At 43.6% G+C, this 22,405-nt stretch overlaps 1 protein-coding gene across 2 annotated transcripts in view; it reads left to right on the forward strand.

The window, feature by feature from the left end:
• The first annotated feature begins 86 nt into the window (after nucleotides 1-86).
• The window catches only part of zc3h3 (zinc finger CCCH-type containing 3), a 30,859-nt gene continuing 8,540 nt past the window's right edge, over nucleotides 87-22,405 (forward strand). The window contains exons 1-7 of one of the 2 annotated variants that reach the window (XM_089000329.1): nucleotides 87-347; nucleotides 2,575-3,679; nucleotides 6,974-7,134; nucleotides 19,512-19,644; nucleotides 19,708-19,856; nucleotides 20,735-20,795; nucleotides 20,882-21,034. In XM_089000329.1, the coding sequence (XP_088856455.1) occupies nucleotides 302-347; nucleotides 2,575-3,679; nucleotides 6,974-7,134; nucleotides 19,512-19,644; nucleotides 19,708-19,856; nucleotides 20,735-20,795; nucleotides 20,882-21,034 (1,808 nt within the window). In that variant the 5' untranslated portion in view covers nucleotides 87-301. Of the gene's footprint in view, nucleotides 348-2,574; nucleotides 3,680-6,973; nucleotides 7,135-19,511; nucleotides 19,857-20,734; nucleotides 20,796-20,881; nucleotides 21,035-22,405 lie in introns of both variants that reach the window. The other variant, XM_089000328.1, reaches the window with a different exon arrangement.

Below are 22,405 nucleotides of genomic sequence, written 5' to 3' on the forward strand. Positions count from 1 at the left end.
AGACGAGTACCACTCGTGACGTCAATTCGTGGCGACGGTGAAGACGAAACCGCGTCGGTGACGAAGTGTCCCGCGTTTGCTCTTTGTACTCTTCAGCGGGATGAAATAAAATTCAAATAAGATCAACGCAGTTGCCCCACGCAAGTCTGAAGATGTGGATTCGATCACAGACTTGACGTCAATGTTTTATTTTCAAAAGAAAAAAAAACAATCATCCTCCGGAACAGTAGGAGGCGCTGCTATTTGAATGACATAGTTGAAGCATGCGGAATGACAGGAAGAAGAAACAAGCGAGCTAAACATGGAGCAGCGTGAATCGTTGAAACGACAAATTGATCTTCTTCAAAGTACGTAAAGCGTATATTTTTGGGGAAATGGCGTTTGTCTTTAACAGTCGCTCTGTGAACTGTGAAGTAGTCTCACTTTCCAGTTTGTTTTGTGTTCGTGTTTAACTCATCGTAATCGTTTGCTATCACATGACAGACTCCCCAATTGACATCACTTCGGACTTTCCTGACTGAATTTTGTTTCTTTTTGGAGGGATTTATAATAATAAATCGTATTTATAAGCGCCTTTCAAAACTGTCAGGGATACTTTACAGGCACAGGATAAGTTTTTCTGCGGGTGAGCAGCGGCAGCCAGACGCGCCAGCGTTCACTCAACCCGGAAGTGTACCAGCATTAACTCAATAATAATCATAATAATAATACATGTATTCAATAACATTCAAATAAAGCAAAACTACTCACCATTTGATGACAATGCTCTGATCTTACCTTGAAATGGGCATCCATTTTCCTACATTTCTAAACGCTAGCTAGCCAGCCGTGTCCTAGCTTTATTTGTACAAAATGGAGGATGACTGGGATTGTAGAATTGCTAGGTTTAAATATGGGAAGACAAGAAATAATCTCGATTAAGTGTTGGATGTCATTTTCCATATTGACATTTTCTAGGGAAGCTTATCAGGTTTGCGGCTTTCACTTCTTTTTTTTTTCCTTAGTGATTTCACCTTTGCTACTTTTTACGGTGAACTAGGAAGGACGTAGAATAATAATAATAATAATACATATGTCATTTATAAGCGCCTTGCAAAACTCAAGGTCACTTTACAGTCACAGGATAAGCTTTTCTGTCGGTGAGTAGCGGCAGCCACACGCGCCAGCGTTCACTCAACCCGGAAGTAACTCAACAAGCTAGCTAGCTAAGAGATACAGTAATAATAAGAATACATTTCATTTGTAAGCACCTTTCAAAACTCTCAACGTCACTTTACAGTCACAGGATACAGTCGCTAATAGATAGCTACCTAGCCAGTTAGATAGCTAGATAGCTAAACGATAGCTAGCGAGCCTGCTAGTCAGCTAATAAATATCAAATAGATAGGTAGGTAGCTAGCTAGCTAATAAAGACTGTAATAATAATAATAATACATTAATATAGAAGCACCTTTCAAAACTCTCAAGGTCACTTTACAGTCACAGGATACAGTCGCTAATAGATAGCTACCTAGCCAGCTAGATAGCTAGCTAGCTACCTAGCGAGCCAGCTAGAGAGCTAATACATAGCCAATAAATAGCAAATAGATATGTATGTAGCTAGCTATCTAATAGATACAGTAATAATAATAATAATACATTTCATTTAGAAGCACCTTGCAAAACTCTCAAGGTCACTTTACAGTCACAGGATACAGTCGCTAATAGATAGCTACCTAGCCAGCTAGATAGCTAAATGATATCTAGCGAGCCAGCTAGACAGCTATTAGATAGCTAATAGATCGGTAGGTAGGTAGCTAGCTAATAGATACACTAATAATAATATGAAAGAGGAGAGGATCAAAACATCCTTTTCAGCAGTGGATCGGGACGTCATGGTGGAATGTGCACGTCTACTACAAGCTAAATGTTGACATCATATTAGCTAGCTCGCGAACTTGATCTATTTGAGTTACTTCCGGGTTGAGTGAACGCTGGCGCATGTGGCTGCTGCTCCTCACTCACAGGAAAACTGATCCTGTGACTGTAAAGTGACCTTGAGAGTTTTGAAAGATGCTCAGAAATGAAATGGATTATTATTATTATAATACATTTATTATTATTATTATTATTATTATTATTATTATTATTATTATTATTATACATTTCATTTATCAGCACCTTTCAAAACTCTCAAGGTCACTTTACAGTCACAGGATACAGTCGCTAATAGATAGCTACCTAGCCAGCTAAATAGCTAAACGATAGCAAGCTAAATAGCTAGCGAGACAGCTAATAGACAGCTAAAAGAGCACTAATAGATAGCAAATAGATAGGTAGGTAGCTAGCTAGCTAATAGATACAGTAATAATAATAATAATAATATGTTCAATATAACTAGCTAAACGATAGCTAGATAGATAGGTAGCGAGCCAGCTAGACAGCTAATATATAGCAAATAGGTAGGTAGCTTGCTAGCTACCTAGACTGTCATGAATAGTTTATTTCTATAGTTGAGTTCTGTACCTTCGGTGGGAACCGAAAGCAAAAAGTCATGTTTTTCTCGCGTTTTGATGTTTACATGTCGATTTTCAGGTCTGATTGATCGGCATAAGAGCGTCCACGGCAACACGCCAAGGCTTCCGGAGGTGGCAACAACATCCAAAGGGACGACTCCCAGCGCCCCTGCAACGAACCCGCGGAGCTCATATGCTAGCTCGAGCCACGCTAGCTGGAGGAAGACTTACTCTCTGAAAAACAAGAACCCATGCGCAGAACGCCGTTCGGAAACTCAGGCTTCATCTCGCCGTACGCCGCTAGCCGGCGTTCCCGGTGGAAAAAGTGGCACGTCCAAGCCAACATCGTCAAAGATCGAGGAAAAGGAAGTAAGAGAAACCATGACCGCAAATGTCGCCACTGAAAGCGGCGGGAAGTGTCAGAAAAAGGCGGCAGGACCCCGATCGGTCCCAGAAGGGCAAAGGCATCAACGGCCGGTTGAGGGGTCCACACCGCCGTCGCAGAATCCACCCGTAGCCAAAAGTCCAGCGACCATCGCCCAAGGCGCCGGCTCATCGCCTTCCAAGGCGCTAAAGCTAACGTTCAAAACGCAGGCCGCGGGCGGGCCGCCCAAATCCAAGTTCACTTGGGTTCGGAGTCAGAGCGGCGAAAGCAGGCCGAGCGGCGAAAGCAGGCCGAGCGGCGAAGGCAGACCGAGTCGCTCCGCGGATTCGATTGTTGCCAAAGCTTCGGCTTCAAGCGCTAACTCCCTCCCGTCGCCGTTCGCCAAGAGAACCCCGGGCAAAAAGTGGCGCAAGCTCAGTCCGGTGGCGGCGGGCCCCGGGGGGTCCAAGTACAAATGGGTTTCGTCCTCCGCTCGCGTCCAGGCCAAGAACGGTCGAAAATTGTTGTCGCAGAGAGCGGAGGCGGCGAACAAGGGAGACGCTCCGAAGAAACTCCCGAAAAGGGGCTTTGCCTCCTCCAGTCGCTACCACTGGAAGGCTAGCGCCGCCGGGTCGCCCCTGGCGAGCGCGAGACGGGAAGCGGCGGCCCTTCGGAGATCCGCTTTTGTGTGGAACAACCGAGGAGCTAAAAAGGGGCCGGCTTACGCTGCCCCCCCGGCGGCCTGCTCCGGACAGTCTTCTTCTCCCAACGCCTTCAAGCTTCGCAGCAGGATGAAAATCATCCGGAGGTCGCCCGCAAGGTCAGTTGCACGGTCAATGGCGGCGAGAAAGGGGGTACGGAAATCTGTTTTTTAGTCCATATCAAACATCAACAGAACAAAAGCATGAATGTATGAAAACATCCTTGAACATCGATGAAAAGGTTTCTTCAGCCGTCATCTGCACTTCTTTGAAGGTGTCGGACGTTTCGCTTCTCATCCGAGAGGCTTCGTCAGCAAATTATTTTTTTGCTGGTAGCTCTGGCCCTATATATAATAGTAATAGTAATATTAACGGTATTAACAGTATTAGCGGTAGTAGCAGTAGTAGTAATAGTATTAGTAATAGTGATAATAATAGTACAGTAAAGTCTCGTTATATCGATATCGGATATATCGATAGTCCCGGTTATATCGATACTATTTCTATGCACGCACGGAGAAAATTACATGCAAACAGGGTCGGATATATCGATAGTCCCGGTTATATCGATATTTTTTCGGACTCCCTTGAATATCGATATAACGAGACTTTACTGTAATAATAATAATACATTTCATTTCAAAACTCTCAAGGTCACTTTACAGTCACAGGGTAATTTTTTCTGTGGGTGAGCAGCGGCAGCCACACGCGCCAGCGTTCACTCCACCCCGCAAGTAACAAAGTTAACAAAAAACTCAATAACAAATAAAATGACAACACCAAGACACAGTCATTCATTCTTCAGCACTTTCTGTACCCTCTTTGTGACATGAAGCAGTTCGAGATGTCCTTTTTAGTTCTTATCAAACATCAACAGAACCAAAATGGACAAAATGCGGCGGAAAAAAAATCCTTGTCACCAACTCAGCCACTCTGGAGGACTTGCACACTGCAAGAATCCAAACAAGGGCGCGGAAAATGCCACTGGACCCTCCGCACCCTGTCCACCACCTTTTCCAGCGATTCCCCTCAGGCAGGCGCTACCGATCCAAATCCAGCAGCCATTTAAAGAGCTTCTTCTCCCGTTGCCATTAACTCTCTAAACCAGGGGTGTCAAACTCATTTTGCATCGCGGGCCACATACGGCCTAGGGAGATGTCAAGTGGGCCGGACCATTAAAATTATACCATACTCTGCTAAAAATAGCAAAAATATCATGTCTTTCCTTTGTTTTGGTGTAAAGAAGCATAAGAACATTAGGGAAATATTGACATTTAATGAACTATCCTTTTACAAAACATTTCATGAAACACCACATATTTCCTTAGACAAATGTGCAATTTACTTTTATCATTCACAAATATGCATTGCAATCGATCCCAATGATTGTACAAAGGCACAAAACTTTAATTTGTACTGAAAAATATAGTCATGCACTTTAAGATTAAATGAGACTTTTAAAGAAAGGGATTTTTTAAACCACTTACACATACGCATATAAAATGTAAATGTAATCCCTGCGTACACCTTACAAATTAAGGGGAGTGATTTTAAATGTGTAATGAAGAAAGTGTTCACGTGTCCTGTAAATCTTTAAACTTCATACATGAAACATACATACACATACAATACATACTGAAAATATATGGAGTTGTATGAACAGTAGAATTCCATCACAGAACTTTTGTTTTGAAGCTGCTGACTAACATTAAAGTGTGGTATGGCAGGCTGTGGGTAATGTCACTGAGAAGTTTGTCAAACTGACGATGGTTCAGACCTCTGGACCTCTGGAAATTTACAGTGCGAACAACCACCTCCATGACGTGGTCCATTTTCAGCGACTTGCAACACAATGCCTCCTGCTGCAAAATACAGTGAAATGTCCAGAAACGATCTTCTCCATTAAGGGCTTGTACTTTGTCTTTGAACTTTGTCGCGACACCTGCTTTCTTTCCGACCATGGATGACACGCCGTCTGTAGCCAGGCTGACAGCGCGGGACCAGTTCACTCCAACTCTGTCCAATACAGCAACGACAGAGCCGAAAATGTCCTCGGCTGTTGTGGTGTCCATCATTGGCACCAACTCAAGAAACTCTTCAGTAACAGTCAATGTCTCATCAACTCCTCGAATAAATATGTCCAGTTGGGCCACGTCTGTGATGTCAGTGCTCTCGTCAATTGCCACGGAAAATGCAATAAATCCTCTCTGCTCTAGTATTCCTCGTCAGGCTAATATTGGAAAAAGCTTGTCGCTTCTCGGAACATACAAGTTCATCCGCCTTCATCATGCATCGTTTAACAAAGTCACCGTCGAAATAGGGCCTCGATGCTAATGCTATTTCACTAGCAATTAGGTAGCTGGCTTTTACCGCTGCTTCACTGACTTCTCGGCTCCGGATGAAAGTTGACTGCTGTTTCCTCAGACCCGCCAGCAATTCGTTAATCTCTTCTCTTCTCAGTTGTCCTTGCAACCCGTCATATTTTTTCGCTGTGATGAGTCCCGTAGTGGCGTCGAATATTATATTCCTTCAATACCGAAACTTGTTGCAAACACACCAAGCACAAAGGTTTTCCGTGCATCTCTGTAAATAAATAGGACGTGGTCCATTTTTCTTTGAAAATTCTACACTCCTTATCTACTTTTCTCCATTTGGATAACGACATTTTGGCTAATGAGGGTGTCGCGGAGAGGTAGAGACCAAAGTATTAACAACGTTGTAACAAGCAGCAGATGGCGCATTGACACCGTCGGCTGTTTTCAGTCTGTCTCAGTGATGCGGCGTGTCTTCTACTCTGATGGAAAGAGTGCGCCCCTTAGCGGATAATCCATGAATTGCAGTGAATCAAAAATATTAATTCCATGTCTTTTATGCATTTTTCCGCTTTCAAATTATCCTGCGGGCCTGATCGAACCTCTTCGGGGGCCGGTTCCGGCCCGCGGGCCGTATGTTTGACACCCCTGCTCTAAACAGTAACCCAAATAGAACTGTATAGTGCCTCCATTTTTTGATGATAGAGGTAACATCTGACTTACGACCGACTTGACTTACGACCACCCGTACTTGCGACCACAACCTCCAGACCCTATTTGTGACATTTTAATTTTACGCCTGGCACCGCAACGCGCTAGCTAGCAGGCTGGCGACGCGTACAACAATTTTGGCCAGCCAGCCAGCATCTCACTCTCGCCAAGCAATCGACTGCGTGATGGCACCAGAAGGTGCCATCAACATTTTGAATGGATTTCGACTTACGACCGTTTCGACTTACGACCGTTTTGTCAGAACGGAAGACGGTTGTTGGATGTTACCTGTACTAGTGCAGCGTGTGCTAGCGGTTTGAAAGCAGTTTTTTGCGTGACACGTGCGATCATTTCACACATTTTCTTTCCACTTTGTTGTTATTTTGCAAGTCCAAGTGGAAACGCGCCGCCGAAGGGGGGCCTCCTCTGGGCCGCGAAGCACTCGGCACGAGGCCACGCCCACAGCCCGGCGAGGAAGACGCCCACTCGGGAACTAGTGTCCTTTGGGAGACACAAATTGAGGCGACTCTCCCCGACTTCGGCAAGAACAAGTAAGTCGGACGCCGACGGCGGTTGTCTCGGAACCACCGCTGTCAATTTGTTGGCTAGCTATTTGCTATCTACTAGCTGGCTCGCTAGCTTTCTATCTGTGTATTTAAGTGACATTCAGTGTATTAGCTAACGAACTATCTCGCTAGCTATTAGCTATATAACTATCTAGGTGGATAGCTATCTAGCTAACTATTCGCTAGCTTTAGCTAGCTTTCTATATGTATTTTAGTATTCGGTGTATAGCTAACTAATTATCTCGCTACTATTAGCTTCTACTGTAGCTACCTATCTATCTGCTATCTGTTGGCTAGCTACTGTGTACTAGCTGGCTTGCTACTGACATTCAGTGTATTAGCTAACTAACTATCTAGCTATTTTTTAGCTATATAACTATCTGGGTGGATAGCTATCTAGCTAGCTATTTGTTGGCTATTTATTAACTATCTACTCGCTGGTTAGCTAGCTTTCTATGTATTTAATAGTGACATTCAGTGTATGAGCTAACTAACTATCTAGTTAGCTAGCTATTAGTTATAGAGCTACTGTATCTAGGTGGCTAGCTATCCAGCTAGCTATCGGTTGGCTATCTATTAATTATCTACTAACTGGCTTGCTAGCTTTCTATCTATGTATTTAATAGTGACATTCAGTGTATTAGCGAACTATCTAGCTAGCTATATAACTACAGTAAAGTCTCGTTATATCGATATCGGTTATATTGATAGTACTGCTTATTACGATACTATTTCTATGAACGCAAGGATCTATCTATGCCGCAGGATCGGATCTATCGATCGTCCGGTTATATCGATATTTTTTCCGACTCCCGAGAATATCGATATAACGAGACTTTACTGTATCTAGGTGGATAGCTATCTAGCTAGCTATTTGTTGGCTTTTTATTAAGTATCTACTAGCTGGTTAGATAGCTTTCTATCTATTTAGTTCCGGATTGAGTGAACGATGGCGCGTGTGGCTGCCGCTGCTCACCCACAGAAAACGTATCCTGTGATTGGGGGGTGGGAGGTTCTTGTGGTTTGTCACTGGGAATGAATGTCCAGCAATACGGTCCTTGTTTTTGGCCAGACCAATGCAGTGATACCTCAGCTTACGAACTTAATTGCTTCCCAGAAAGTGTGTGTAAGGCAAAAAGTTCATCTTCCAAACATTTATTTCCCATAAGAAACCATTAAAATGAGAATAATCCCTTCCCATGTCCCCATAAAACATCATTTTCGACGAAATAAGCCTTAAAACTACACAAAATACAGTAATATCTCAGCTTACTTGGTTGGTTCCCAGAAAGTGTGTGTAAGGTGAAAAGTTTATCTTCCAAACATTTATTTCCCATAACCATTAAAATGAGAATAATCCTTTCCCAGATCCCCATAAAACACAATTTTCTACTAAATAAACCTTAAAAGCACACAAAATATACCTTATTTTATGTATAATAAATGCTATTGGATTGTAATTAAACAAATAAACAATGGATCGTCTGCCGAACATTTATTTCCCATAAGAAACCATGAAAATGAAAATAATCCGTTCCCAGGTCCTCATAAAAGATCATTTTCTACTAAAAGCCTTAAAACTACACAAAATATACCTTAGTTTACATATAATAAATGTGTTATTGTATTGTAATTAAAGAAATAAACTGTACTGTGTAATAAAGTCGTTTTATTTACCTGTGTGATGGTAGTTGTTAATGGATGGTAGCAATGGTCGACTTAGCGTATTGGGACAGCTAAGTCACACAAACGCACACCTTGTTGGTGGTGATCTCCTTCTTCTGCTCCACTATAATTTTTTTTTGTGTCCTCTTCGGTCTTTTTGCTCCCATAATAGCAAAATTACTCCACTCGATAGCAAACCACGTCTGCACTCAAAGAAAGGGGGTGACGAAAACTAGTCCGCCAGCCACCGTGTGGTTTGGTTCATCCGCCGAAAACTAGTTTGTCAGCCAAGCCAAAATTTAATGTTCGTAAGGCGAAAGGTTCGTGAGCTAAAGCGTTCGTAAGCTGAGGTATCACTGTACACAACTCAAAAGAATCCCCCCACGAACCTGAAAAAGGGGGTGTTTCTCTGTCCAGCAGGGGGCAGCAGGCTTCACCTTATGTTGCCGCCATCCTCCAAGAGGAGGGGGGGAGCGGGGAGCGGGTGTCAAGTGCAGATAGCGGCTAATTTGCAGCGGCGCCGCCGCTATCATGTGTTTCCAGCGCTTTCCCATAATGATCATTTTGCAAATTGGATTGTTTTTAACGAACTGGAGAATAGCCGCTCAAGCTAATTGAAAGCAATCATTGTTTTTACCGTGCGCTCAAATCTCCACATCATTTTCCACAGTTGGTGGAATCCATTAAAGACAAAAAATGAGTATTCTCTGGACGCTCGATTTGTCGTAACGGCTAGCTCGCTCGCTAGGTGGCTTATCGCCGCTCTTTTTGCTGATTTCTTCAATCCGACACAATCCATCCTGTTTCGCGCACACTTTCTACCACTTGATGGACTCTTGGCGCTTTTTTTGTGGCGAGCGCCACCTCATTAGCTTGTGGGAAAGGTGCACATTCCACCATGACGTCCCTGATCCACTGCTGAAAAGGATGCTTTGATCCTCTCCTCTTTCATCTACAACTGCTTAACTGGCTATCTGTTAGATATCTAGATAGCTAGCTTCCTTACTATTAGCTATCTATCCAGATAGCTAGCTAGCTATCTGTTAGCTATCTGTAAGCTAGCTAGCTGGTTAGCTGGCTATCTTTTAGCTATCTAGATAGCTGGCTGGCTATCTAAATGGATAGCTGGCTATATATTAGCTATCTACTAGCTTGCTAGCTACTCAGTGTATTAGCTAACTGACCATCTAGCTGGCCAGCTACTAGCTATATAACTATATCTGTGGCTAGCTATCTAGGTAGCTATCTCTTGGCTAACTATTAGCTATCTACTAGCTGGTTAGCTAGCTTTCTATCTGTTTACTTCCGGCTTGATTGAACGCTGGAGCGTGTGGCTGCCGCTGCGCACCCACAGAAAACTTATCCTGTGACTGTTAAGTGTCCTTGAGAGGTTTGAAAGGCGTTTATAATTAAAATGTATTATTATTATTATTATTATTCATGTCACAAAGAGGGTACAGCAAGTGCTGAAGATGAATGACTATGTCTTTGTATTGTCATATCATTTGTTAAATATGTTTTTTTATTTTTATTTTACTTCAAGATGGCTTCCGCGAGAGTGGCTGCCTTTCCAATAGCTCCTGTATTTTATTTTTCTATTTCTTCCTTTCCTTTCCATCTTTATTTCATCACTTACGCTGCGTGTTTGCTTTCCAAATTCACCTTGTAGTAGACGTGCACATTCCACCATGATGTCCCTGATCCACTGCTGAAAAGGATGCTTTGATCCTCTCCTCTTTCATATAGAACTGCTTCATGTCACAAAGAGGGTACAGCGAGTGCTTAAGAATGAACCATCATCATACATTCCTTTCAAAACTCTCAAGGTCACTTTACAGTCACTGGATAAGTTTTTTCTGTGCGTGAGCAGCGGCAGCCACACGGGTCAGCGTTCACTCAATCTAGATCGAAATCTAGCTAGATAATAGCTAGTTAATAGCTAGCAAGCTAGATACCTAGCTAATAGATAGACAGTGAGACAGGCAATATACGGACAGACAGCCAGCTAGTCAGTTAAATAGCTAATAGACAGCAAATAAATAGCTAGCTAGATCGCTAACTAATAGCTATTTAATGGATACCTAGCTAGCTAGATAGCAAATGACTTTCTGTGTCTTTGTGTTGTCATGTTATTATTATTTTTTTTTACTTCAAGATGGCGCCACGAGAGTGGCGCCATCTTTGTTTTTTCTACTTCTTTCTTTCCTTTCCTCTTCCTTTCATAACTTTGCTGCTGTGAATGTCCATTTCTCCACTGCGGGACAAATAAAGGGACATCCAATACAATCCAAGCATTAGCTAGTAATTGGCTATTAGCTGTCTATTAGCTAGCTAGCTAGCTTTCTATGTATTTGAGTGACTTCCGGGTTGCTGTGAAATGTCAATTTCTCCACTGCGAGACGAATAAAGGTAGATCCAATCCAATCCAATTAGCCCGCGGTGCCGGATCACGCGCATTTGGAATGAAAGATGGCGGATTTGGGAATGGAAGACAGAGGAAAAAAAGGGGGGCGAGCGCCGGTGTGGGGGTGGCGGGGTGAGCCAGGAGGAAGATGGAGTGTGCAAAAGCGGCTTGTTGCTGTCTGCACCCTTGATAAGGGCCACCGACAAACGGCAAATTGAATTACTAATGAGAGCAAGCCCGGCCAGGCCCATTAAAAACAGAACATGGGTGGGGGGGTCATAAGGTCGCCGTTACACCCCCCCTGCAAACATTGCGTCTTCATTCCAATCTCAAATGATGGCCTTAAGCTTTGTTTTTATTTTTTCTCAAGATGCTTCATTATCCTATTTCATTCAAGCTTATAAAGTTAACAGGAAGTGGAGAGCACAGATTGGGGGGAAGGGGGGGCGGGGCTCAAATGAGGGCAGAGGTCGCACCATCCCGACCATGGATTGTGTCAATTCAGCTGATTGTTTTAAAAACTCCTTCACTGGCAGACGTGCAAAAAGGTGTCCACTCCAGTGCCAGGGTTTTTGTCATTTTTAATCCAATAGAATAGAATACAGTGATACATACCTCAGTTTACGAACGCTTTAGCTCTCGAACGTTTCTCCTTACGGACATTAAATTCACCAGAATGTAATCTTGTAAAACTAGTTTTCGGCAGACGAACCAAACCACACGAAGCGCCATGGTGGCCGCCGGACTAGTTTTCATCACCCTTTTCGTTGAGTGCAGACATGGTTTGTTATCGTGTGGCGTACTTTTGCTATTATGGGAGTGAAAAATACCCCACCACAGGCTTGTGTTAAGACGAAGAGGACACAAAAGAAAAACTTGTGTTGATTTGGATTCATGAGATAGCAAGGGACAGTGTGAGTGAGGGTATTAACGCAGAGAAAGCGCGGCAACTTCACTCGGATATCATCAAGAGGCAATGACATCAACGACCATCACAAAGGTCAATAAAACGACTTTATTATACAGTACAGTTTAGTCCTTTAATTACAATAGAATAGCACATTTATGATACATAAAATGATATATTGTGTGTAGTTCTAAGGCTTATTTTGTAGATAATGATGTTTTATGGGGTCCTGGGAACTGATTATTCTCATTTTAATGGTTTCTTATGGGGAATAAATGTTTGGCAGACGAACTTTTCGCCTGACACACACTTTCTGGGAACAAATTATGTTTGTAAGCCCAGATCTCACTGTTTTGGCTTTTAGGACGACATTAACATTCAATGCAGCGTAAGAAACCTTCGAGTCTCTTCTTTCATCAGAAAGAAATAGTTCATTCCTAAATAACGTGTCTGGAGTTATCTGAGCTTGAAATGGGGGTGGTTGTACAAAATACATCCATATTGGTTGATATAGCACTTAAACAACAGCTGAAGCTGTAACAAAGTGCTAACATGTCCAAAAGTCAAACGCTGCCCCCCTGTAGAAGGGAAAAAAACAAACATTGCCAGAGGCCATGGCCAGCGCTTTATTGGCACCCAAACAAGAAAACCCCAAACAAATTCGAGAATGGATTGGATAGACCTTTATTAGTCTTGCAGTGGAAAAATTGACATTTTAGGATGACATTTGGTGCACATTCCACCATGACGTCCTGCTCCACTGCCGAAAAGGACGCTTTGATCATCTCCTCTTTCATCTAGAACTGCTTCATGTCACAAAGAGGTTACAGAAAGTGCTGAAGAATGAATGACTCTCTGTGTCTTTGTTTTGTCATATTTGTTATTAAATGTTTTACTTTATATTACTTCCGGGTTGTGTGAACGCTGTCGCGTGTGGCTGCCGCTGCTCACCCGCAGAAAAAAATATCCTGTGAAAGTAAAGTGTCCTTGTGAGTTTTGAAAGGCGCTTACAAATGAAATGTATTATTAGTATTAGTACTTATTATTATTATTATTATTATTATTATTATTTTACAGCAGCAAAGTGATGAAAGGAAGAAGTAGAAAAACAAAATACAGGAGCTGCTGGAAAGGCAGCCAGTCTCGTGGCGCCATCTTGAAGTAAAATTAAAAAAAAAACTAAAATAACAAATAACATGACAATACAAAGACACATTCTTCAGCACTTGCTGTACCCTATTCGTGACATGACGCTGACAGTATCAAAGCGTCCTTTTCAGCAGTGGATCATGAAGCCAGTCTCTTTTTCATTCCCAACAAGAAAAACTCTTGAAGCCAAATAGCGACACGGCCCCGGATTGGTCGGCCATGTCTTGTCAAATCATTAGCGTAGCTTGTGTGTCCTGTTAGCATTCTGATTGATTGACACAGCATAGCGCACATGCTAGCCAAGAAAATGGTGGCCTCCTAAATTGGCCGTACATTCTGGCTCGAGTTTCCCCGCTCCCCATTTCAACACGAGCCCCCTCCTCCGTTCAATCCGCACTCAAGAGTCAAGTAAAAATATGAGCTAAGACCCCCGCTGCCGCGGCGACCGCGACCCCCTTAGTGTCGCTGTTCGTTTCCTGTTCGGGCTGCAGTTGGCAGAAAGCGCAATTTTGATTGGATGATACCGGCCGTTCATATTGAAACAGGTAAGCGGCCATTTTAAATAAGCCAGACGTGTAACAAAAACAAAAAAAAGACGCAAACCATTCATATTAATGGTGAGTTCCCGACCCCTGCCCTATATCAACAATATGGATGGATTGTATTTTGTACTTCCACCCCCATTTCAAGCTCATATAACTCCAGACCCACAGATCACTTAGGAATTAACACTTTTTTCTTGTTTGGGTGCCAATAAAGCGCTGGCCATGGCCTCTGGCAATGTTTTTTTTTTTCCCCTTCCGCGGGGAGGCGGCATTTGACTTTTGTCCACGTTAGCGCTTTGTTACAGCTTCAGCTGTTGGTAAAGTGCTATATCAACGAAATTGCATTGTATTTTGGACAGGCACCCCCATTTCAAGCTCGCATAACCCCAGACCCATATCATTTAGGAATTAACCCTTCTTTTCTAATGAAAGAAGAGAGTCAAAGGTTTCTGAGGCTGCATTGCATGTTGATGTCATCCTAAAACCCAATATTCTGTGGCTCCTGGAATTGGAGTGACAATGACAAAAACCCTGGCACTGGAGTGGACAAGTTGCTTTTGGTTGGCCCGCCAGAGGTCGCAAATGCAATTTCAATGTCACCTTGAAAGTGGATTCCATAGACAAGGGAACTGTGACATCAGGGCGCTTTTGTTCCAAATTTGACTCCAGTTGTGGTCCAACTTTGAGCTGGCGACTTTCTCGTCCGTTTTTGCTCCAAAAGTGGCAGCACTTTTCATCTTTGTACAAAGAGAGCAATCGGCGTGAAAGTTCCAGTGAGGTGGAACATCTATCCAGCTAGCTAGGTTAGCTGGGTATCCATTTGCTATCTACTGGCTAGCTAGCTAGCTGGCTATCTGTTGGCTGTCTAATAGCTAGCTTTTTATTTATTTGAGTTATTCCAGGTGGAGTGAACGGTGTGGCTGCCACTGCTCACCCACAGAAAAACTGATCCAGTGACTGTGAAATGACCTTGAGAGTTTGAAAGGCGCTTAGAAATGAAATGTATTATTATTATTATTATTATTATTATTATTATTATTATTATTGACTTGAGTCATCAATGTATAAATAATAGCTGGCTATCTATTTCCTATCCATTTGCTATCTATTAGCTAGGTACCTAGCTGGCTATCCATTTGCCATCTATTTGCTATCTAGCTAGCTACCTATTTTCTATTTGCTAGCTACCTTGCTGGCTATCTATTTGCTATCTATTGGCTATCTGGCTAGCTATGTAGTTGGCGATCTATTACCTATTAGGCTATCTAGCTAGTTAGCTAACTGTCTAGCTGGCTACCTGTTAGCTATCTGTTAGCTAGCTCGCTAGCTTTCTATCTATCCTCGCAACTCCCCCGTAGGGACCAATTAGATCTACCCACAGAAAATATTATCCTGTGACTGTAAAGTGACCTTGAGAGTTTTGAAAGGCGCTTAGAAATTAAATGAATTGGATTATTATTATTATTATTATTATTATTGTTATTATTATTATTATTATTTTTGTTGACTTGAGTCATCAATGTACAAATAATAGCTGGCTACCTAGTTGGCTATCTATTTGCTATCCATTTGCTATCTATTGGCTATCTACCTAGCTGGCTATCTATTTGCTATCTAGGTACCTACCTAGCTATCGATCTATTTTCTATTAACTAGCTACCTAGCTGGCTATCCATTTGCTATCTATTAGCTATCTACCTAGCTGGCTATCTATTTGCTATCTAGCTCGCTACCTAGCTTTCTATCTATTTTCTATAAGCTAGCTCGCTACCTAGCTGGTTATCTATTTGCTATCCATTTGCTATCTATTTGCTATCTATTAGCTATTTGGCTAGCTATGTAATTGGCTATCTATTACCTATTAGGCTATCTAGCTAGTTAGCTAACTGTTTAGCTGCTATCTATTAGCTATCTGTTAGCTAGCTCGCTAGCTTTCTATCTATGTGAGTTACTTGTGGGTTGAGTGAACGCTGGTGCATGTGGCTGCCGCTGCTCACCCGCAGAAAAACTGATCCTGTGACTGCAAAGTGACCTTGAGAGTTTTGAAAGGCCCTTGGAAATTAAATGGATTATTATTATTATTATAATCCAAGACCTGCTAAGACTTTGAAGGACCTTGACGCATTTGCCGCAATATGGCGTCCCTCCAGAAAACGGTCGGTCAACCTGGCTTGCGCCGTAGTGTCATGTTGGAGCCGATGCCCGGATCTCCTAGTCGCGAGCCACATTTCCCTGGACCGCCACCGGCCTATCCTCGCAACTCCCCCGTAGGGACCAATTAGATCTTCTCGCGAATGTTCAAATGGCCCGTTTGGGGCCACAGTTTGCGTCTCTACGGCCCAAACGGCTCAAACGGGCTTCTCCGATGGTGCGCCTGAAATGGCTGTTGAGAGAAACGGGAGAGCAGCTGAGCGAACTCCGTCACTCACTACCCGAAAAGCATTAGCGCAACGACTAGCGCAAGAGCGCAGCGGCATTCGCAAGTGCAACCTTACCTCCTCCTAGATAGAAATCGCATCTGGCTTTGGCTTTTTTTGGGGGTACACAGAGGCTGCAAAGACTTTTCAAAACAAGTCGTCTTAGATGACCGTATTTATTCGTGTATAACGCGCACCCCTAATTTTCAATTCAAAAATCGGTATCAAATTTCGTTTCGTGTTTTCTCGGCTCGGTGACAGTATATCAATTAAAAAATGACGAAAACGAATGTAAACTCTGGTCATTGTGCAAAGCAGCAATGCTTAACTCGCGTTTCAGTGTGGGCGAGGCCAGCAAAGGAAATGAAGCCTAGCTAAAGAAATGCTAAAAAGGAATGCGCATGTCTTTCCGAGAATCCAAACTGAAGGGCGAGAATAGCCATGGAAATGCTGCCCACTCCTGGAAGGGATAAAGCATTAAATATACAGTGATACCTCGGTTTACGAACCCCTCTGCTTACGAACTTTTCGGTTAACAAACGTTAAATTTATGATAAATTTACCTTGTGAAATTTGGACTCGTTTCAACTTTATTGATAGTTCAAAGGCAGAGTGTAGACTGCAAGGTTAAAATATCCCATCAATCAGGCTCCACAAATAACCCGCACAGGCCATCTGTACACTTGGTGCAAAAAGTTATCAACCCAGCTAAACAGAACACAATTGATGAAGAACTAGGTAAAATTATGAAAGCACCTACAAGGGATAATTCCTCAAGATGGTGGAAGAAGAAGGCGACGTTCCTCATCAAGTGTTTCATGCTGTTGAAAGGGCCACTCCATTCCATCAAGCCATCAACGACCATCACAAAGGTCAATAAAACCACTTTATTGTATGGTACAGTTTATTTCTTTCATTATAATACCATAGCACATTTATTATCCATAAAATAAGGTATATTTTGTGTAGTTTTAAGGCTTAGGATATTAGAAAGTAGAAAATGATGTTTTATGGGGACCTGGGAACGGGTTATTCTCATTTTCATGGTTTCCTATGGGAAATTAATGGTTGGGATACACACTTTTCGCCTTACACACTCTGTCTAGGAACAAATTAAGTTCGTAAGCCAAGGTATCACTGTATATGGCATTTCTTCCCCAGGCCTCATTTATAACGCGCACCCAAACGTTGAGTTCTTTTTTAGGTTGAATATTTTGCGCGTTATACTCGAATACGGTAGATTTTATAAGTCGCTCGCCGCCGTCCGTTTGCCTTACGGGATCCACCCAGTTGACTTTGAAGTGCCCCTTCAGCACTTGGAAAAATCTTCCGTCGGTGGCCCTTAAGTGGACCGGGCCTCCCGGGGCTCCGCCTCTTGACGCCTCTCGCGGGATGGTTTGATTGACAGGCGCGGTTATAAGTTTTGACCTCACGACGATGGCCGCCGCACTCCCCAACTGGAGTTTCCTCGGCCCTGGGGGGGTCAAGGTCGGTCGGGTCAGAGGTTGTCTCTCCCCCCGGCGTCGCTCGGGGGGGAGAGGCGTGGCCACCAACTTTTTCCGTGCAGGCGTAGCATCTTGAATGTCGTCGTTTTGAAAGTGGGCCCGGCCCGTAAGCCGACAGCGCCCACGCCTGCAAAAATGCTAATGCTCCCCTGGGATGTCGGAGGGGGGGGGGCTCCAAATTAGCAAGCGGCGTGTCAAACGTCGGGAATCCCGTCGGGGGCTTAGGCTAAGTGATGAAATGGCGCCATTGGCTAAATCCGACGGTTGTGCAGCGGAACCGTGGGAGTCGGAAGGCCAACCCCCGGGGTACAGTCCCCATCGATACCATTTAGTCTCCAAGAGTTCCAGGCGGATCTCGCCCGGAATTTGCCGGCGAGTATGGCAGGAGCATCCCCCCCCCCCCTCCGGGCGTGAGGATTGGAAACGTCACGCGGGACGGGAAAGGCTTTGACGCTTCCCGTCAATAATGCCATGGCCTCATACGCACTCTCTTCCTGGGGACCTAGGAACTGATTATTCTCATTTTAATGGTTTCCTATGGGAAATAAATGTTTGGAAGACACAAGTTTCCAGTTTGGGTGTCTTGTGGTGTCTTGCGCAATCTCGGTGATTGATTGGCGGCGCCGTGTTCTCGGTGTGGGTGAGCTGACTTTTTGGCGGAGAACGGGCTCCATCGCCGGAACTTTCTTTGCTTGTACGAGTAATAATAATAATACATTTTAGCCAATAGCTAGCTATATAGCTAATATGTTTCCTGACTCAATTAGATAGCTAGATAGCCATATAGCTAATAATAGATACCTAGCTAGCTAGCTAATAAAAATAATAATCCATTTTATGTCTATCAGAATCAGAATCAGAATACCTTTATTCGTCCCGCAATGGGGAAATTTGCGCCTTTCAAAACTCTCAAGGTCAAGTTCTTCGATGCAGGCTTCTGATTGGCTGCCGATTATGCAAATTGCGAACCGAAAAACCGACGAACCGAAAATTTTTTTTTTTTTTCCTTGAAAAAGTTGTCGGCCACCCGGGCGGAGACGTTTTGTAAGTTGTACACGCGACGTAAAAGTTGCACACCCTGGGCATCCGGACAGACGTTATTTCATTTATAAACGCCTTTCAAAACTCTCAAGGTCACTTTACAGCCACACGATCAATTTTTCTGTGGGTTAGCAGCGGCAGCCATTCATTCAACCCGGAAGTAACTCAAATAGATAGAAAGCTCGCTAGCTAGATAATAGATAACTAATTGATAGCTAGCTAGCTATCTAGTTAGATAGCTAATATATAGCAACTAGCTAGCTAGATACATAGCCGGCTAGATGGCTAGCTAAGTAGCCAGCTAGCTAGCTAGCTAGGTAAGCAGCCAGATAGCTAGAAATATATTGTTATTGTTATTTCAGACACTGCTTGTCCCAAAATTGGTTTGGCATCCATTTAGCCGCGGAATGACTTTGACGCAGCATTTGTTTCTTTGCGACTTTGTGGGTTTGATATCTAAGGTTAATTAAAATGGCAATTGGTAATTGAGACTCGGGGAAATGAGCTCATCACTGGACGCTTTATTAACCCCTCCCACCCCAGCCCCGCCTCCCTCTTGTTTTTACACTCAATTGAGCGCCGACGCTAAAGTAAAGAATTGCCACGACAAGAAGATCTGGTTGCAAGGCCTCATTTTTTGTTTCCCGACCATTGATGGGCCAGGTCAAAAGTCATCTGGCCCGTCTCGCCGCGTCACGTGCGACTTCTGATCAACGTTGTCATCGGCAGGTGCGGCCTTTTCCTTCCACCGCGCCCGAAATTACCGATGGCAATCCAAGCTGCTGAGGCACGCGCCCGCCGCCGCCGTTCTTCCCAGCCGCCAGGCCCTCTCCTGGAGAGCCCGCAAAATCCAGTCGGCGAGGTACCGCCCGCCGACGGCCATTTTTCAGCTGGTCCAAAAGTGGGCAAGATTTGGTTTGTGCAGGAGTTTCCTCCAGAGCCGTCAGAGATACCCGACGGCCGCTCGCCAGCGAGAACAAGCGTCCGTGTGTTGGATTCGGGGGCACCTCTACCAAGTCTCAGCCAATCGGCTGTCCCGGACGATCTGCCGACACACGGCCGGCAGCCCGATAGGTGGGTTCGTATGGATGGATGGATTGGTTGGCTGGGAGAGTGGCTCAAAGAAGGGGTGGGTGGGTGCTTTTCGGTTGGGTTGAATCCATCGGTCGATTGATTGGTCGGTTGATTGATCAGTCGATTGTTTGGTTGATTGATTGGTCGATTGGTTATTTGATCAGTCGATTGATTGGTTGACTGATCGGTCGATTGATTGGTTGGTTGATCGATTGCTCGATTGATCGATCGGTTGGTTGATTGATCGATTCGTCGGTCCGTTGATCGGTCGATTGGTCAGTCAAGTGATTGGTTGGTTGATTGTTTGATTGATTGATTATTTGATTGGTTGATTGATTGGTCGATTGGTTATTTGATCAGTCGATTGGTCGATTGATTGGTCGGTCGGTAAATTGGTCGATTGATTGATCAGTCGATTGTTTGATTGATTGATCAGTTGATTGGTTGATTGATTGGTCGATTGGTTATTTGATCAGTCAATTGGTCGGTCGGTAAATTGGTCGATTGATTGATCAGTCGATTGTTTGGTTGATTGATCAGTTGATTGGTTGATTGATTGATCGATTGCTCTGTTGATTGGTCGATTGATCGATTGATTGATCGATTGGTTGATCGATTCGTCGGTCCGTTGATCGGTCGATTGGTCAGTCAATTGATTGTTTGATTGATTGGTCGGTTAATCGGTCAATTGGTCGAGCAAGTGGTCAATCAATTGGTCAATGGATTGGTCAGTCGATTGATTGATTGGGCCATCGGTCGATTGAACGATTGATCGGTTGGTGAAATGATCGATTGGTCGATTGATCACTCGATTGGCTGGACCACTAATACCCCCCGCAACCCTCTTTGTTTTTCTTCCCACCCCACTGGGAATATAGGAAGAAGCGCTTCCCAAGCCTCTTCTGCCACTCATGCTTACAGCCCCCGCCATTTTGCCAGGTAGGCCCCGCCCCCGTGGACCAAACGTCCAAAGTGAGCCACCGTGAGGAACCCGTTTGCTTTTGTGTGCGCGTTTGTCAACGCAGCCGCGCGGTCCAGCGCAGCCTGGCCATCATCAGGCAAGCTCGCCAAAAGAAGCGGCGCCAGTACTGCATGTATTACAACCGATTCGGCAAGTGCAAGCGCGGCGCCGGATGTCCCTTCATCCACGACCCCGACAAAGTGGCCGTTTGCACAAGGTCAGCATCGGAAACACGGCTGGCCTGGTTTGGGGAGGCGGAGCTTGGACTCCCATTTGCCTTTCTGTATTTTGTTTTCCTACTTCTTTCTTTCCTTTGCTCTTCCTTTTATAGCTTTGCTGCTGTGTTACTTCCGGATAGAGTGAACGCTGGCGCGAATGGCTGCCGCTGCTCACCCGCACATAAAAAATCCCGTGACTGTAAAGTGTCCTTGAGAGTTTTGAAAGGCCCTTAGAAATTAAATGTATTATTATTATTGCTAGCTGGGTAGTTTTCTATCTTTTTCAGTGCCTTCCGTGTTAAGTCAACGACCATCACAAAGATCAATGAAACAACGTTATTATACTATACAGTTTATTTCTTTCAATAAAATAAAATAGCACATTTATTATACATTAAAATAAGCTACATTTTGTGTAGTTTTCAGGCTTCTTTAGTCAAAAAATATGTTTTGTGGGGACCTGGGAACGAATTATTGTCATGTTAATGGTTTCCTATGGGAAATTAATGTTTGGAAATCAAACTTTTCGCCTTACACACACTTTCTGGGAACCAATTCAGTTTGTGAGCTGAGACGCCACACCAGGAAGTGACATATAAGGAAGCAGAGGGGAGTTGAGTGGTGCATTCAGGTGTGCTCAGTTATTTCAAAAACTGATTTTTGGTTGTAAACCGAGGCATAAAAAAGTTTTGGTTGAAAACGTTTACACACCCAGGTTGAACATTTACAGGCAAAAAAATATATTCTAAAAAATATTCTATTTGTCCAATTCTTTAAATAATAATAATAATAAACCATTTCATTTCTAAGCACCTTTCAAAACTCTCAAGGTACAATCACAGTATAAGTTTTTCTGTGGGTGAGCAGCGGCTACAACACGGGCCAGCATTCACTCTACCCGGAAATAACTCAAATAGATAGAAAACTAGCTAGCTAGCTAATAGATAGCTAATAGATTGATATTAGATAACTAGCTAGATAGCTAGCCAGCTAGACAGCTAATTGATAGCTATTAGATAGCCATTAGATAGTTCGCCAAATAGCTATCTCTATAGCTAATAGATAGATATTAGATAGCTATTAGATAATTAGCTAGATAGGAGGCTAGATAGCTAGCTAGCCAGCCAGCTAGACAGCTAATGGATAGCTATTAGTCATTAGATAGCTAGCCAAATAGCTAGCGATATACCTCATAGATAGCTATTAGATAGCTAGCTAGATAGCAAGCTAGATAACTAGCCAGCCATCTAGACAGTTAATAGATAGCTATTAGATAGCCATTAGATAGCTAGTGAAATAGCTTGCTATATAGCAGATAGCGAAATAGCTTGCCATATAGCAGATACCTAGCTATATAGCAAGCGATATAC

The sequence above is a fragment of the Hippocampus bargibanti genome, linkage group LG07, assembly GCF_051943395.1.
Source record: "Hippocampus bargibanti isolate YZ-2025 linkage group LG07, ASM5194339v1, whole genome shotgun sequence".
NCBI classification, from domain to species: domain Eukaryota; kingdom Metazoa; phylum Chordata; class Actinopteri; order Syngnathiformes; family Syngnathidae; genus Hippocampus; species Hippocampus bargibanti.